Raw genomic sequence first — 18,450 nt, forward strand, 5'->3', positions numbered from 1 at the left:
TTGGTATAGTTAAAGTTACTTGAGTATTCTCAAATGGTTGTTAGACTGTGATTTCTCTAATTTGGATATTGGAGGCCTGAAAGCCAGCTTTATAAAGTGCCATATCCCTTCATACTTAATGATTTTTACATTGACTTTAAATTATTATATATTAATAATGACACTTCAGTAAGTTTCATGATCAACAGAATATAAAGATAAAAGGATACATTAAAAAAGCACAACATGGTAAAGCATAACAAATTTGTTTGGATATTTTGAAGTTTGGTGTTTTAGTGGCTTAAGGACTAAGTATTAAAATAAATAATGGGGAAAAACTTGAAAGTAAGAGTTAAAGCATTCATAATTGTAGATAACACTGATTTATAAAGTAGAGCATTAAGAACAGTGGTTATTTTCAGTGGTAGCAGCAATTTAATATAAATATTTTGTCTGCTTGGCTTAGTGGAAGGGTCATTGAATAAATATATGTCATTTTAACTAAGTTCTTGAGGTGTAGCAGTACTTCTGTGTGGCTGTTATGGTCTTTGATCATCTCTGTAAGTTAGTCTTAATTGCACATTAAATAACTTTCATGTTTTACCATTTTTCTCCCATGCCTTACTGTGGTGTCCAGTTTAGTTTCATACCTGCCTAATAAGAATAACTGGATCTTAAAAGTATTGATAAGGTTACAGTTAAATTAGACTCAAGTCCCTAAACATGGATAGAATATTTTGTTTTGGAGTTAATCCATTTGTTATGTTTCACTGCGGTGACTTAATCCTTGTAAAAAAAATTTTTCTATTTTCTTTTCAGAAATTTCTGAATAAATTGGCAGAAGAACGCAGGCAGAAGAAGGAAGCTTAAGATGTGCAAGAAGATTAATGATTTCAAAGAAAATAATGGTTCTTTGTTTTTAAATGTTAACCTTTTTTAAATACAATACAGATAGTTAGAAAACTATTGTACTCTTTTGTTATAGTGGAAAAATAATAGACGTCTGTTCATGTGTTAAGTGTTATAGCAAAAATACATATACGGTTAAGTTAATGAAGAATTGTTTTTGTTTTATCAAAATGGTAACAGACAGAAATACTTGTTAGAGACTGACTTCATATGCTACTTAAGACACTTGCACCACTAAGAAAGATACGTAGAAACATTCAGAGAAGTGAAATTTAGTAGTTCCAAGCTTCAAAGAAATGTCAAAACTTTTGATTCCATTCAATAAAGAACAAAACCAATTGTATTTTTATTACTTTCATCTGAAACATTCCACATTTTAATCTGAGCCTTGCAGACTTTTCATTTGCAGTTCGAAGCATTTTTGGTTTTGTTTCAATTTTTGAGAACTTCATTAATGTGAGATTGGTAATTAAAATGCAGGTGCAGTTTTCTTTTAATGTCATGCTGTTTAGGTAATAAGAAATACTAAGTAATTGGCTTTAGATTTTGTAATTTTTTCCCTAAGTTCCTGCTAGATTTCGTATTCTAGTAGTCATTGTCTTTTTCAGTGAAATGTAAAAATATTCCCATTCTCTTTGACCAGTATTAATTTCTTGAGATATTGCTTGTCACTTGAATCCTGTAGCTGTCATACATCTGGTATAAGCACATTTGATTTTTGAAGTGTGTAGACCATCTCTTCATATTTTCAAGATGTAATTTTACATTTCTGCATTTTAAAAACAGTTTGGCCATAATCTTAGACGCACGCTTCTAATTCATATACTGCATATGTGACCTTTGTGAACAGAAATTTGCATGTATAATCTGTGTTTACTTGTAACTTTCTGGTTATATACTGCTTATATCTGTGGATTCAAGTTTCTGAAGTGAGTACCAATAAAAAAAAACCTAGGCCATGTTCATTGGTTATACATGTTTGAAATGTTAACCAATATATTTGTCAGTTGTGGTTTTTATTCACTGTTACACTTTTTGCATGCTTTAACATTATTACATTTTTAATTTAGAGTGTTCTAAAGACTGCTACTAAAGATCTGAGTTTTAAAGCTTTTAGTGCTGGTGGATTTCTTGTTCCTGTTACATAACTGAAAATGGGACTCTTCATAGTTTTTGTTTTTTTGGTTTTTTCTTCATAGTTTTTTAAAACCTTGGAGTTTTAAGACGTTACGGGTGAGGAAATGGTAAAAGCTCATGTTTAGACATGTCTAAGTATTTAACGATAAAATTGGAAGTAACATGGAATAACAAGAATTGGTTTTACCAGCCTTTCAAAGTTGTTGGGATTATAGGTATAAGAAATTATTGTCAAACAAATTTTTAATTAAAAAAAATAAGAATTTAAGGGATTCTCTTTGAAACTCTTAGGTCCAAGTGTATTAAAGGATATATCAAATAGTTGAAAGAAATATTATGATCTACCACTGAGGGGCAGATGACACTTTTTTAAATGTAACATGCACAAAAAATCCTTGCCAGTTTACTTCTGTAGTTTAATTTTGGCCTTTACTAATTACCCGCTTTTGTTTAACTCCAACTTTTAACTAACAGCAGCTACACAAAGCATTTTGTGTACACAAATCAAGGAATCCCTTGGTTGTTTTCTGTCAATGATAACTTTTTTCATAGATCCTACTTTGTTAGATATACCAAGTTGGAGAAAAGAATGTTTAATATCTTCATTTGATAGCATTTGAAAGCAGAAATTCTCATAAATTGCTAGTGATTAATAAATCTGTAACAGCTATTTCCCAGATTACGGCAAACCTTTATTTAAGAGGAATGTTTCCACTTTAACCAGCTATAAAGTTGAAAATTTTCCCACCACCATTTTAGTTTTTAGTTTAATCTGCTGTTAATCCTGGGTAAAGGAAACTTTTTTTTTTTTTCCGCGGTACGCTGGCCTCACTGTTGTGGCCTCTCCCGTTGCGGAGCACAGGCTCCGGACGCGCAGGCTCAGCGGCCGTGGCTCACGGGCCCAGCCGCTCTGCGACATGTGGGATCTTCCCGGACCGGGGCGCAAACCTGTGTCCCTTGCATCGGCAGGCGGACTCTCAACCACTGCGCCACCAGGGAAGCCCGAAGGAAACTTTTGTAAACACCTTCATGTTTGTTGTACAGTTTTAACCGATTGTTGATAAATTTGGCATATGAGAGTGATCCTGGTAAGGCTTGAGTTGGCTAGCTGTAGTATTGTGTATCTTAAAAATAATTTTAAGATTTTATTAATGAGGAAGGTGAATTTCTGGCTATAGAGTACACCAGGAGGTACCTCCTCTAGAAAATGGTATGATTGCAAGGACCTTTTAAAGGTTATATCCTTTCTCTGAATTCTTTTACCCCTTAGGGTGATGGGGACAAGTAAAGGATGTATACCCTATTAAGTATTATGGTGGCATTAAGTTTATAAAAGGGGAAGGGTACACATATTTATGCCTCACCTTGTTCACAGTGCATTTTTGGTGGCTTTGACCTGTAAAAACATCATGAATAAAAATTGTGACAAAAGAGGCTCACGGTATGTAGTAGAAATCTGTAGAAACACTACAGATTATATTTTTAAATCAAATTAGTAACAAAATTGATATAGACAGTTTGGTTAGGATAATATGCACTAGGGCTAGGAGTGAGTAGCTCTGTACTCTTCTGTATTGGTCTCCATCACAGAAAATGGCCTAGGATAGCTGAAAGCTCAAAGTATTGAATGGTTACGCATTTGAGATTATATTCCCTTGACAAGGACCTTGAGCTGTTTGTTGAGCTGGAGTGCCTCTCCAGTCTGATGCAGGTCCTTTGACTGTCATGGGTAAGACCAAGATTCTTATCCAACATGGTATGTAAACAAAATGGTTCTGTGAATTCTTTTCCTTTAGTGGTTCTCAAATGTTAGCATGCATCAGAATTACCCGGAAGCTTCATTTAAACATTGCTGGGCCCTGTTCTTAGAATTTCTGATTTGCTAGGTGTAGGGTGGGTGTTAATAATTATCCATCTTTCAAGTTACCAGGTGATGTTGATGTCAAGGATAGAGGCCACACTTTGATTGGTTTACCTGTAGCTGAAGTGTTACTGCTAGGCAGTCGTAATCAAACACCTGGTTTAGATAACTGTTGCTTGAAGTACTGGTTTTGCTACTATTAAAAACTGAAAATAAGGGGAATGTTGGAAAATAATCATTATTTGGGGGCACTCGCAAAGCATTTTTTAAAGAGCCGTTAATGGGAGACACCCACTTCAGAGCCCTAGATACTGCTTTCCCAAGTCAACCCTTTGTCTTTTGCTTGGAACATTAATAAAATCTTGAACAGCTAATTTACTGAAGTTTCAAGTGAATGGCAAAATGGAAGTAGGTACCTCTCATCACTCCATGTATAATTTGCTGAATTATAAACTTTATAGTTGACACAGGCTAGAGCTCAGTTAAGGTACTAGTTAATTTGGAAAAGTTTTGAGGGAGAGGACTGTCAGGTAATACATGATTAATTTTTAAAAGGCTATATTAATACTTTTAAAAGGCTTTATCTTAAGACGTTTTAGTCCTGGCCTTCCCTTGAAATTACAGTTCTTGCCTTAGATTTATAATTTCCATACAGTTTAAGAATTCTGCAAAGTCACATGTACAGTAGAGAATGGGAAAATTGAAAGGCAGTATGTTACCTGTAGTAGAGAAATGTCAAACATATCCATGACAATAGCATTTGTAAACTTCGGGTGAAAATTGCTGCCATTAGATACAAGTTTAATGATCTTTGAACCATCTTGTCCTTGTGCTTCATACATGGCAGCATTGATGTATTGGTTCTGAGGACCTGATCCAAATGGATATACCAAGAGCAGCAGGAATGTCCTACCTTTGACAAGGACAAAATACTGAAGTTTCAGTCATTGCACCTGACTATCAAAAGTAGCGCCAATTTCTATTTGCTCTATTAGCAACCTTGCTAGGGTTGTTAAATCACAGCTACTTCCTTGGCAACTGCTACCAACTATGTTCTTGATATATGTCCCCCCCCTTTTTTTCCTACACTTTGTATGAAGTTAAGCCCTAGTTCATGCTCTGTGTGCACTCTATTTTGTGGTATGAAAACCTGTGGAAAGGAATTGGAGTTTAAATGATTCTTGGTGTAATGGATGGTGAAACTTTAGTGAAGACCTAACTGATTTTCCTGATGGTGGCTGCTTCTGCTCGCAAGTACAAGGTGTGTTTCTGACCCATCTCATTTTAAGTAGCTGGGCTGTGCAAAACCAGCAAGGATGGGCTTGGCTCAGACTGGAAAAGAGGAATTTTTTCTTCCTCATATCACCCTTCTGCAAAAACCTTTGCTTATTTTACATTTACAACTTTATACAAATTTGATCCTCTTTTTAGGATAGTTTTTTGTTTGTTTGTTTTGCGGTACGCGGGCCTCTCACTGTTGTGGCCTCTCCCGTTGCGGAGCACAGGCTCCGGACGCGCAGGCTCAGCGGCCATGGCTCACGGGCATAGCCGTTCCGCGGCATGTAGGATCTTCCCGGGCCAGGGCACGAACCCGTGTCCCCTGCATCGACAGGCGGACTCTCAACCACTGTGCCACCAGGGAAGCCCATAGGACAGTTTTTTTTTTTTAATACACAAAATTTACCATCTTAGCCTTTTTTTTTTTTTTTTTTTTTTTGGATAGGTAGGAAGTGGATTTATTTAGAGAGAAACACTCCACAGAGTGTGGGCCATCTCAGAAGGAGAGAAAGGCCAGTCATTTTTTAATAACTTGCTTTATTCTGTTAATACCATAATTCACTTAACCAATTCCCTATTGATAGGCTTTTCAGTTTCTTGGTTGTTTATAACATAGCTATGAATACCCTTACGTATCTATATATATGTCCGATTTCTTCCCCATACATGGAGTGTTTGAGTCAGAGGATTTACACGTTCTACATTTTGATAATTCGGGGAGAGTGGGAACCTGTTCATAGCCATCCTATGCCTTCATAACCATCCTCTCCTGATTCCTACTTCACCTTCCATCTCAAGTTAGAATTGTTAGTGCCTGAGACGGTTGAATGTCTGCAGCATTTTAAAACTGCAACTCTGATGATTCCATTGCAGTGTCTTTCCTCATCATTGGCAAACTTATTAGCCTTCATTATTGTGATAGTGTTTTCCATTCATAGACCATCATCACCACCATCCAGGCATAGCATAAAAACATGACAGTAACCCTGGGCCCATCAGGCTTTCTCAGCTACAATGGTGAACTCACAGTGAGCTGGGAATTGAGATCTATAGCCCCTTTGTGTGAGAAAAACAACATAAGCCTTTGAATGGTTCAGATTAAAATAAGCCAGGATTTAGCAAAGATGATTTTTCAACATAACTTACATGGGTTGTGTTAATAAGTTCCATTTATCTCCATGATTAGCTTTTAAGATTGCCAGAGTCATCTACAGATTAAACTACCTATTTTGATTTTGTTCTCCCTCCTGTTCATGCCTCTTCTAGCCTCGAGTTGATAGTTCCGGGTTCCTTGAATGAATCATGCTCCACAGACCAGTAAAACAGCACCATCTTTCCAGAGCTGTTGGCTCAGCAGGCAAGAAAGCCAAGCCCTTCCAGTTTAGGATACAGATCTGCAAATGTGGCCAAAGTGGTTGACCAAGGGACAACTGCCAAACTTTCTTTGGAGCTTTGGGTGACTCAGAGCAGTTTTTTTTTTTTTTTTTTGCGGTACGCGGGCCTCACTGTTGTGGCCTCTCCCGTTGCGGAGCACAGGCTCCAGACGCGCAGGCTCAGCGGCCATGGCTCACGGGCCCAGCCGCTCCGTGGCATATGGGATCTTCCCGGACCGGGGCACGAACCCGTGTCCCCTGCATCGGCAGGCGGACTCTCAACCACTGTGCCACCAGGGAAGCCCCAAAGCAGATTTTTAATCAGTGAAATGGCCCTAGAGAGAAGCCCTCGCTTGGATTCAAGAGTTTCATGGAGGGAACTTTTTTTTTCTTTAGTTTTAGCAGTTATAAAATCTTGTGGTTTTTTAAAGATTCAAGTTGTACAAGAGAGTAAAAAGATAAATCTCAGTCCCTCATTTTACTTCCCCAAGGGGAAGAAGTTATAAGTTTTTGTGTGTCCCCTGTCAAATACAATGTATATTCGGAATTTTCTTACACATACTATACACTGTAGCTTGATTAGCATCACTAAAAATATATTGGGACTTGCCAGTGATGAAGCAAGGAAGCATGGATTAGAGTAAAGTGTGCGGGGCAGCCCATCCAAGATCATGGACGAGGAAATTCTTGGACCCTTAGGTCTCACCCTTCTATCTTACCTCTGGACAGAGTATTTCCTCCCTTAGCCTGGGCACCATATATATATATCGGTAATTTGCGCCTGTGTGTTAAGATCTAGCTTCAAAAAGTGTGTTCCTGAACGTGTATGAGTGCAGGTGCTTGTAGATCAGTTAAGATGCCTCTGTGAATTTGTCTTAGTTTATTATTTCTGTGTTATGTTTCTGTGTCAGGATCTCTGGATATGGTTTGGTACATGTCACTCGTAGTGTGACGCTGTGTATCACGTTTGGTGTGTGTTCCTGGGTGTGTGAGTGCGCTGTCGTTATCTAGATGTTCCTATTTGATGTCAGTGTGTTTGAGGTAACCGTTGCGGTGTGAATAGTCCACGTCTGTGTATCCTTTCTGGGTCTCCTGCCCAGCTCCCCCACTCACTGCATCCCATCATTCTTGAAGGATAGGCGGTTGTGGGGACACTGGCCCAGCTCCACTTCGGTTTTCCTGAGAGAACACGACAGGACTCCCACTGTTCCCCGCGGCCGCCAGGGTACGCCGGAAAGGCCGTTGCGCATGCACATGTGTGCAGCTTGGGCGACGAGAACTTTGAGGTCGCCCTTTCTCTCCCGCGCGCTCTCTGGCGGCCTCGGAGGGCAACGATGACAAAACGAGAGGCGGAGCCGGCGGCGACGGCGGAAGTGAAGTCACTTCCGGGCTGGGGTGTTTGTTTGGACTGGAGAAGGGAGGCGGCGGGCGAAGCGCGCGTCGAGCGGGGTAGCGGCGCTGCCTGTGGAGATCCGCGGAGGCCGACCGGATTCGTTGGCTGCCGTCCCCGCTGCCGTGCACTGGGTGAGGGGTTCTCTCGGGCGGAGCGGCGAGAAGGGTGCGGCGGCCCGGCGGTGGAGGGGCAGCACCTCGGCGACGGCTGAGGGGCCTAGAGGGTCCCCTGGGTTGTTGGCTACCAAGCCTGTATGGCCCCCATTGTTCCTTGCCTCTTCCAGCCGAGTCTGAGGGATGATCTTGGACCGACTTAGTCTCTTTCTTCTCTGAGAAATGGCCGTCGCTTTTTTCTCATTGTCATTATTATGGTTTGGATCTCGCAGCTCTCTATCCGGGTCCTCGGTGGCGCGCGAGGGTTGCTGGGATAGCACTTTCTCGCGTGCTCCCCCTCCAATTGCTTCACCCACCCTCCGATACCCTTTTCCCCTGCCCCCCACTGCCGCCTCGGCAACAAAGCTCATTGTTTCTCCCCACTTTACGCCTGCGCGTCGCCACGCGCAGCCCCTACTTGCTGCGCTTGCGCGTTCCTCCAGAAGCTTGGGTGGGAAAAGAGAAAGGGGCGGAGGGACTGGCGGGCTGGCGATAGTCCTAGGGGAGCATTCTGTAACCGTCCATGAGAATGTACCTTTCTGATGATCCCCTTTCTCCGGTTTCTTCGCCTTCCCCTGACCCTTATTTTTAGTTACATTGTATTCCGTGCTCGGGATAGGAGGGCCTTTGGAGTACTGGCAGCTCCTACTCCAGGACTGTTTTGAACCAGATGAACCCATCCAATTCACATTCTTTTGATTTTGGTTATCTCACTTTTTAATTTCTACTACTGTGCTTATTCTTTCCCACCATCAAAAATATATGGCTTCTGGTAAAGTTGTTTGTTTCAAAACATTTGTTGAAACAGTCAGCAATGGTATTCTCTAGTAACTGCAAAAGGTGGCCTTTTCTGCTTCCTTTTGTTGTCTTATTTTCCCTGATTTTGCAACCCCATCATCTTACAGAAACCGCAAACTCTAGAAAGAATTTGGATTCCAGTATGCCGTGGGATGAGGTCTAACAGCTGACAGCTTTTGACATTTCAACAGAAGACAGATTCCCATTTTGCATGTGCTGGTTAATTTTGTTAACCTGATAGCATAATTTGTCACAATTTGCCTTTGAGCAGTTGGTCGGGTGTTGGTTTGCCTTTGAAATTTCGTGGGCTGCAGGTTATGTTTGCAAATAAGGGTCTCAGGGTTTTTAATGAGATTCCTAGTGTTTGCTGTTTTGTGCTTCTGTTTCTGGTTTGTGAGAGGATATTTGGGGCAAATTAGTCTGTTTATATTACAGAACTTAATTGTGAACTTGAACAGAGCTTAATTTTTTCTCACAAATAAGTGTCTATGATAAAAAGATAGGTAACCCCCCCCCAAAAGTATAGCCTCCTTATCTGTTTCTTTCAGGGATGGGAGCTAAGTGAGTTTCATATTTATTATTAACCTGTGAAATAGGCAGGGTAAGTTTTTTTTTTTAATACAAATTTTAAAATATTTATTTATTTTTGGCTGTGTTGGGTCTTCGTTGCTGTGCGCGGGCTTTCTCTAGTTGCCACGAGTGGAGGCTACTCTTTGTTGTGCTGTGCAGGCTTCAGTAGTTGTGGCATGTGGGCTCAGTAGTTGTGGCTCACGGGCTTAGTTGCTTCGCAACATGTGGGATCTTCCCGGACCAGGGCTTGAATCCCTGTCCCCTTCATTGGCAGGCGGATTCTTAACCACTGTGCCACCAGGGAAGCCCTAGGCAGAGTAAGTTTTATCCTGCCCATTTGGAAATCAGGAAAATAGAAACTTGAGAGATTATTTTATTAGGCACATATTTCCATAGCACTTAGTAATGCCAGGCATTGTTCGAAGTACTTTTACAAGTCTTTAATCTTTCATGTCTGTAGGCAGTAAGTACTACTGTAAAATGAAGATTATAAATGAGAAATGTGAAGTAACTTGCCCAGTGTTACATAGCTAATAAAAGCTGGAATTCAAATCCAAATACTCCAGAGATTATGTGCTCTTAACCACTATAGTGTGTTGCCTGGGATTTAGTAGTATATCCAAGGTACTCTAGGTGGTTAGTGGCATATCTGGGACTTGAATCAATGCAAGGTTAAAGTTGTGCAAGTTGTCATCTTTGTGATCTGGATCACCCTGTTGCACAGATGCATTAATAGTTTGTATATGTTACAGCCTGAGGTTCAGTTCCAATAACTCAATCTTTTTTCTTAATGTCTTCATCGTTTAGAGTGGTGCTGTCCAGTAAGATAGCTACTAAGCACATGTCTGTTGAGCACCTGAAATGTAGCAAGTGCAACTGAAGAACTAAAATTTTAATTGTATTGAATTAAAATTAAATTTAAATAGCCACATGTACCTGGTGGCTACCACATTGGATAGTGTGGGTTTATTTGAATTGCCTTTGCTTTTTATTTTTTGTATCAGTTTTTATAAATAAGGATGGTATTTCTGATGTGCTTTGAGCTTTTATCAGCAGTGTTGAGCCATCCTTACTCTGACCTGATCACCCTGGTTACACTACAGTTGAGATTAGGGTTATACTCTCTGGGACTTTTCTGTGACATTGTTTCACTCCTACAGATGTTTGGACCTATTATTTTTATTTATACAAATTTATATTTGCTCTAAGTGTTTAATAATACTATTATGTGCCAGGCTGTCTGCCTAGGTACAGATGGGGAACCTGAAACACAGAGAGGTTAAATAACTTGCCCATCGTCACATGGCTAGAAAGGTAGCCTTGTTCCAGAGCCCCTTTTTTGTTTTTTTAATTTTATTTTTATTTGTTTATTTTTGGTTGCGTTGGATCTTCGTTGTTGCACGCGGGCTTTCTCTAGTTGCAGTGAGAGGGGACTACTCTTCCATTGTGGTGCGCAGGCTTCTCATTGCAGTGGCTTCTCTTGTTGCAGAGCACAGGCTCTAGGTACGCAGGTGCAGTAGTTGTGGCACACGGGCTCTAGACCGCAGGCTCAGTAGTTGTGGCGCACGGGCTTAGTTGCTCCGCGGCATGTGGTATCTTCCTGGACCAGGGATTGAACCTGTGTCCCCTGCATTGGCAGGTGGATTGTTAACTACTGCACCAGCAGGGAAATCCCAGAGCCCATGCTTTTAATCGTTCCTTTATACTGCCAAACATTAAAGCAAAATATTCAGCGCTGCTCACAGACTTCTGAATTAAATACAGAGGCTGATGCAGAAATTTCTTTATCTTCTCTAATTAAAATACATACGTATACAATATATATGTGTACAAATAAGGTTAAGGAGTCTACTGTAGTTCAAAGTAGAGTCCAGTGGAATAAGAAAAGGTGTTATGTCTGTCTGGTCAGTTTTTTTATTTTGGGGGGTTTTGGGTTTTTTTGGCCGTGCCACGGCTTGTGGGATCTTAGTTCCCTGACCAGGGATCAAACCCAGGCCCCCAGCAGTGGAACCCCGGAATCCTAACCACTGGATCACCAGGGAATTCCCTGTGGGGAGTCAGTTTAATGAAAGAAGCGGAAAGAGAATCCTGTTTGAATTTTAATGAGAATTTTTTTTGAAGAGTTAATGTTTTTATTTTTTTATTACAGTTTTATTGAGATATAATTGAAATATAGCACTGTATAAGTTTAAGGTATACAGCATAATGATTTGATTTACATGTATCATGAAGTGTTTAATGAGAATTCTTAAGAAAGTAGGGGGAGACTTTCTAAAACTTAAAAGATTTCCATATTTTAAAATTTTGTAGGGACTATGAAAGGATGGACACTGCTGGAAACCAGTATGTGTAAGAGGCATTTCAGAAGGGAACAAAGTACTGAAGTAAAGAGTTTGTAGATTTAAAGTGCCAGGCATCAGAAAAAACAGCTCTCACCTAACCAGAATCTGGCAAAATCTCTGAATTTAGGTGTTAGGCTCTCATATCAGGCGTGATGTAAACAGCATGTTTACAAAAGAAAGAAAATTCATTTTCTACAATAGTGAAAGTTGGAATATTCGTAGGTTATTGATAGAAAGGACAAGTCTAAATCTGTCCCACTTAATATTACTGTTCAAATATGAAAGCAAAAGACAGTTTCAGACATGAAGTAGCTTAGAAATTTATATCCTCAGGTAACCTTTTGAAGAAATATTAAGGCAAAATAAAGGTGTCAAGTTAGCGGAAGATGATTATATATATATGATTATATATATATAAGGGAATACCTAATAGTGTAGATCTAACAGTGCTAAATTATTTCTACAAAACTCAGGATATGGGGTGGGGAGAGGAAGTGGGTAAGTAAAATCATCCTAAAGGTCTTGCTTTGTCTGGGAGCAGGGATTGGGTTGGATATATTGAAGAAGATAAAGCATTCTAAATGTCTTGAGTTGGTTTAAGGGTGTATAGAGTATTTTTTTAATTGATAGGAAACTGTTCAAACTAATTTCACAATAGATATAAGTCAAATCATTGTGCTGTACACCTTAAACTTCTACAGTGCTGTATGTCAGTTATATCTCAAAACTGGGGGGAAAAAACCAACTGAAATTCCACAGTAGTTTGTAAGTTACAGAAAATAAATCAAGTATTTTTTTTAATCTGCTTAAAATAGTAAAGTAAACATTACAGGAATAGAATGTAAAAAGAAGCTATAAGAAAGCTAAATATGAAGTTATGATGAAAGACAATACCAAGCATCAGTTACAAAAATGTTAATTCCCTGTGAGACAGATCCTCAGACTGGGTCAAGTAATCTAGCTGTTATAGTACAGGACTTGAATATATTGCTTTCAGAATTTAACAGGTAAAGTTTAAAAAAAAGAAAGAAAAGAAAGATCAGCCTAGTATATATGCATCATTTTTTTATGTAAGAAATAGAAATCACAACAACAAGGTCCTAGTGTATAGCACAGGGAACTATATTCAATATATGTGAAACCATAATGGAAAAGAATGTAAAAAAAGAATGTGTATGTGTATAACTGAGTCACTTTGCTGTACAGCAGAGGTTGGTACAACATTGTAAATCAACTATACTTCAATTTTAAAAATTCACAGAAAACAAAAGAAATGGAAGTTACACATTTTTCTCTTTAGGCCCAAGGAACATTTTGCAAAAATCATTAGTTGCCTGCAAACAAAACTGTAATAAATTCCCAAAAGTGAAGGTTTTCTGGCTGCATTTTATAACATAATAAAACTAGAAATCAGGCATCAAAAGGTAACCAAAAGAACCTTAACCACTTGGAAATTAAGAACATTCTTCTGAATAATCTCTGGCTTATTATAAATTAAATAATTTGTAGTTACCTAAAGTTGGTAACTGTATTCTATATTAAAATTTCTAGGGAAAATTCATAGATATAAAATTTTTGTGAAAGCTTGAAAATAAACATTTGTCAACTTGAAAAACAAAGAGCAACAAATTGAAGTTATGTAAAAAGGAAGGGAAAAATAATGTGAGAAAAGTAAAATTAATAAAATAAACAAAAAATAAGTAGAAAAGATCAATAAAACCAAAAGCAAGAGTTTTGTTTATTAAAGTTGAATTTTTAAATAGGTAATCCATTCCCCAAAAAAGATATAAAAAATATCCTTAGCCATCTAGTTCTCCTCCCTGTAGGTAACCAGTATTCTCAGTTTTGTTTTTAGCAGCTCTTACTGACCTATAGTTCACATACCATGCAATTCATCCATTTGAAGTGTATACTAGAGTAGTTTTTAATATATTGCCAGAGTTGTGCATCGATCACCACAGTCAATTTTAGAACATTTTCATTACCCCAAAAAGAAATCTTGTTCCCATCACCTGTCATACAATATGTGTTCCTTGGTGACTAGCTTCTTTCATTTAGGATATTTTCAGTATTCATCCATTTATCAAGTGGTGGACCTTTGGGTTTTATCCACTTTTTGGCTATTAAGAATAATATTTCTATGAACATTTGTGTGTATAAGTTTTTATGTAGACATATTTGTTTTTCTCTTGGGTATATACTTAGGAGTGGAATTGCTGAGTTATAAGGTAATTCTGTGTTTAATCTTTTGGGGAACTGCCAGACTGTTTTCCAGAGCAGCTGCACCATTTTAACATTCCCACTGGCAGTGAATGAGCATTCCATTTCTCCACATTTTCACTAATATAAAGTGGTATCTCGTGGTTTTGATTTGCATTTTCCCTGAAGGTTAAGGATGTTGAGCATCTTTTCATGTGTTTATTGGCCTTTGGAGAACTGTCTATTCAGATCCTTTGCGCATTTTTAAATTGGTTGTTTTGGGGACTTCCCTGGCGGTCCAGTGGTTAAGACTTCACCTTCCAATGGTGGGGGGGGGGCGGGGGGGCGAGTGCGAGTTCGATCCCTGGTTAGGGAGCTAAGATCCCACATGCCTCCCGGCCAAAAAACCAAAACATAGAACAGAAGCGATATTGTAACAAATTCAATAAAGACTTTAAAAAATGGTCCACCTCAAAAAAAATCTTAAATTGGTTGGTTGTCCTTTTATTATTGAGTTGTAATAGTTCTTTATATATTCTAGATATAGTTCCCTTATCAGATACAATTTCCTTCTCAGTTTTCTGTCTTTCTAGAGATTCTATGCATTTGCAAATTGTGAACACACACCTTTCTTTTATATATATGAAGAGTTTATTACACTTGCTGTTCTGCAAATTGCAAAGTTGGAATTTTTTTTTCCTACGATAGATTCCTGGTAGGCCTAATCGAGGAAAAGAGGAACGTAGTCAAATTAGCTATGAAATAGGAGAAATTAGATAGTTTCTATTATAACAAAATTGAAATTATGGAGAAATAAAATTTTAGTGAAATAAAAATGACCATAGTTAACCAGAGAGGTAGAAAACCTGAATAGACGAATCAAAACAAAAAAAACAAAATTAAAGGTTGTTAATAATGTACTAGTTTTAAAAGTACCAAGCCCTTATAATTTTTGATTCATTTGTCTTCAGGGATCCCATAATTCTTGTTATTCAAATGATTCCTTAATATAACGATGGGAAGTTTCTAGTTCATTTGTTTGAAAACTATTTTCTGTAGAGTTCTAGCAATCTGGGTTTGCAGTTATTTTCTTTCAGTGTGGTCTTTTGCTTTTCATTATTGTTGAAAAGCAGCTGGTTTTTCTCATTCTTTTTTGAAAATAATGTCTTTTTGGGTTTTAGAATTCTCTTTGATATTCTGCAGTTTGATATATCTTGCTTTTTATTTATCTTACTTTGAGATTCTTGGGCTCCTTAAACATGTTGGTTGATTGCTTTCATCAAATATGCAATATTCAGATCCTGCCTCTGCCCTATGTTTCTTCTTTTCTTCTTCAGGAATTCGATAGTTGTCACTCTGCCCTCCTATATTGTTTGAACCCTCTTTTGTATGTTCTATCTTTTTATCTTTTTGCTGTTTTCTGGATACTTTCTTTTGTTTTCCAATTCTGTTGTATCTAATCTGCTGCAAGACTTATTACATTTTTGTTTATGTTGTGATTTCTGTATATCTAGAAGTTTTATTTGGCTCTTTTCCAAATCTACTATGCACTTTTTATATTTTGCTGCTTTCTGAAGATATTTTCAAGCTTGATACGTAATGATCATTTTTGTCATCTGCCACATGGGTCTGATTATGCTTTCTATAAATTGCACTGATTCTTGCGTGTTGTATCTTGCTTTTTCCTTCTGGATTTAGTTATCTTTCATTTTGAACTCTTCTTTGGCCTTGAAAAATCATTTTTGGAGGTCCTTAAGTCCTAGCATGAAGATGCCTTCCTCCCAAGGAGTTTTACATTTGCTTTTGCCAGGCACTGGCACTAGAGACACTACCAAGTCAGGACAACTTCATACTCATTTCATGACTTGGGATGTTCTGGACCTCCCAGGTGATGAATTTATTCCTCCTATCCACAGGAGGACCAACCACAGTCACAGTGTCTGTGTTCCTTTCCACCTTTTCCTTTTGATTTGCTTGGTGGGGAGTGGGAGTTGCTTTTGGTTCACCCTTACCCTGAGCCTATAGCCCTTTAGGGTCCCAGCTTAGAGTGGGGAGGATCTTCTGTTCAGTTTTCCACCTTGACCTTTATGCCTTTTGCCCCATGAAGCATCCAAGGTCAACCCAAAGAAGGCTAATGGGCAAAAGTCCTCAGTGCGAAGGCAACTTCAGTGTTTAAAAGTTCCACTTTGCTCTCTGAATTCCCACTTTACTTACTCTTCAACACTTGAGTGCTTTTAAGTGTTTCTTTAAGACTATGGCATCCAACACTTTCAGTTTGCAATGGGAAGACTGGTCCAAATAATCTAGCCCACCATTATTGGTAAAAAGAAGTCCTGATTCATTTATTTTATTTATTTATTTTTTTTTTGCGGTACGCGGGCCTCTCGCTGTTGTGGCCTCTCCCGTTGCGGAGCACAGGCTCCGGACGCGCAGGCTCAGCGGCCATGGCTCACGGGCCCAGCCGCTCCGCGGCATGTGGGATCTTCCCGGACCAGGGCACGAACCCGTGTCCCCTGCATCGGCAGGCGGACTCTCAACCACTGCGCCACCAGGGAAGCCCTAAGCTGCAAATTTTTAATAAAATTCCAGTCAGACTCCTATGGAAAAACTATTCTAAAGTTCGTATGAAGAATAAAAGTGCAAGATTTCCCCCCCAAAGAAAGTTGAGACGGGAGTTGTGCTACTGCGTATTTAAACTTACTGAAAGGCTCCTGTAATCAGAAGAGTAAAATACTGTGCTGAAATATTTGAGGATGAAAGGTCATAATGTCTGCAACTTATCAGATGGTTAAGCAAAAAAAATTTTACAGAGAAAACAACTGTGGCAAAATGTTAACAGTTGATGAATCTAGATGAAAGGTACAAATGTTTATTGTACTATTATTATGACTTTTCTGTAAGTTTAAAATTCTTTAAAATAGAAGTTGGAGATAAAACAGTATACATACAATACACCTTCATGCAACAAAGAATCTAGAAACCGTGTAAGTGGGAATTTGATTATGATAAACATCAGGAACAAGCTTTCATTAAATAATGAATGATGTGTTCATATGGAAAAGTATAGATCTTTCACATCATACTCAAAGAAATGCTCACACGAGTTAAAGATCTAAATGTAAAAAAAAGAAACTATAAAAATACTGAGAGAAAATAAAGGAAATATAACCTCAAGGTAGGAAAAGACTTATTACTAAGCAAGATAAGCATATCCCAGGAGCTGTAAAGGAAAACAGATTCTTTTTAAGCCCATCTGTTTGCAAAAGTAAAATGCTATATATAGAGAACTGCTTATATAAGAACTTGCTTATATAGAGAACTGTTGAGGATGCAGAGAAATGGGAGCACTCAGTGTATTATAGGAATGTACATTACCATAATATTTTTGGCAAATAATCTGTCTTCTCTTAAAGCTATAAGTGCACACGGCCTTTGACCCAGTTATTCCCACTTACCAGAATGTATCCCACAGAAAGCTCAGATAGAAAAGGATATGTGTACAAGGGTGATCAAAGCAGGATTGTTTGTAATGAAAAAACTGGAAAAGTAAATGCATCAAAGGGGGAATTGTTGAGTAATTGGTGCTGTATCAATTAAAAAGTAAAGTGGGGGGCTTCCCTGGTGGCGCGGTGTTTGAGAGTCCGCCTGCCGATGCAAGGGACACGGGTTCGTGCCCCGGTCCGGGAAGATCCTGCATGCCGCGGGGCGGCTGGGCCCGTGGGCCATGACCGCTGAGCCTGCGCGTCCGGAGCCTGTGCTCCGCAACGGGAGAGGCCACAGCAGTGAGAGGCCCGCATACCGCAAAAAAAAAAAAAAAAAAAAAAGTAAAGTGTATTTCTACATGTTGACTAGTAAGTATATTTCATGTAATATATTTAGCATGATTCTGTAAAATATATAAATCCTTTATGTGTGTTTCTGTAAGCAAAGAGATATGAAAGGACACATACTAAGCTGTTAATTAACATTGATTACCTCTGAGTAGGATTGGAGATCAAAAGGAAAAAACTTAAATACACTTAGGACCTGTTTTTGTACATTTAACTTCTTTTTTTTTTTTTTTTTGGCTGTGTTGGGTCTTCGTTGTTGTGCGCGGGCTTTCTCTAGTTGTGGCGAGTGGGGGCTCCTCTTCGTTGCGGTGCACGGCTTATTGTCGTGGCTTCTCTTGTTGCGGAGCATGGGCTCTAGGCACGCAGGCTCTAGAGCATGGGTTTAGTTGCTCCGCGGCATGTGGGATCCTCCTAGGCCAGGGCTCAAACCCGTGTCCCCTGAATTGGCAGGCAGATTCTTAACCACTGAGCCACCAGGGAAGCCCTAACCTTTTTTTTTAAGTAGGGTGTACTTTGTATATGTACATTTCTTTCACTTTAATGCTTCTTTTTTCAACAAGATGTCCTAACTATGTACAAAATTTTTTAAATGATTATTGAAAACACTGTAAGATGATACATTGCTGTTT

The 18,450-nt window shown here is 38.8% G+C and overlaps 2 protein-coding genes across 5 annotated transcripts in view; both read left to right on the forward strand.

Moving 5' to 3' along the window:
• Positions 1–1,231, forward strand: part of MATR3 (matrin 3) — a 47,406-nt gene extending 46,175 nt beyond the window's left edge. For all 3 annotated transcript variants that reach the window (XM_060143700.1, XM_060143702.1, XM_060143701.1), the window contains one exon: positions 799–1,231. In XM_060143700.1, coding sequence (XP_059999683.1) covers positions 799–849 — 51 coding nt within the window. In that variant the 3' untranslated portion in view covers positions 850–1,231. The remainder of the gene's footprint in view (positions 1–798) is intronic.
• Positions 1–18,450, forward strand: part of PAIP2 (poly(A) binding protein interacting protein 2) — a 29,612-nt gene that overhangs the window by 964 nt on the left and 10,198 nt on the right. The window contains exon 1 of one of the 2 annotated variants that reach the window (XM_060143714.1): positions 7,907–8,061. The exons of the other annotated variant lie outside the window; for it this stretch is intronic. The gene's annotated coding sequence lies outside the window, so the exon portion shown is untranslated. Of the gene's footprint in view, positions 1–7,906; positions 8,062–18,450 lie in introns of those variants that run through there. 2 annotated transcript variants of the gene reach the window in all.

The sequence above is a fragment of the Lagenorhynchus albirostris genome, chromosome 3 (genome assembly GCF_949774975.1).
Source record: "Lagenorhynchus albirostris chromosome 3, mLagAlb1.1, whole genome shotgun sequence".
NCBI lineage: Eukaryota > Metazoa > Chordata > Mammalia > Artiodactyla > Delphinidae > Lagenorhynchus > Lagenorhynchus albirostris.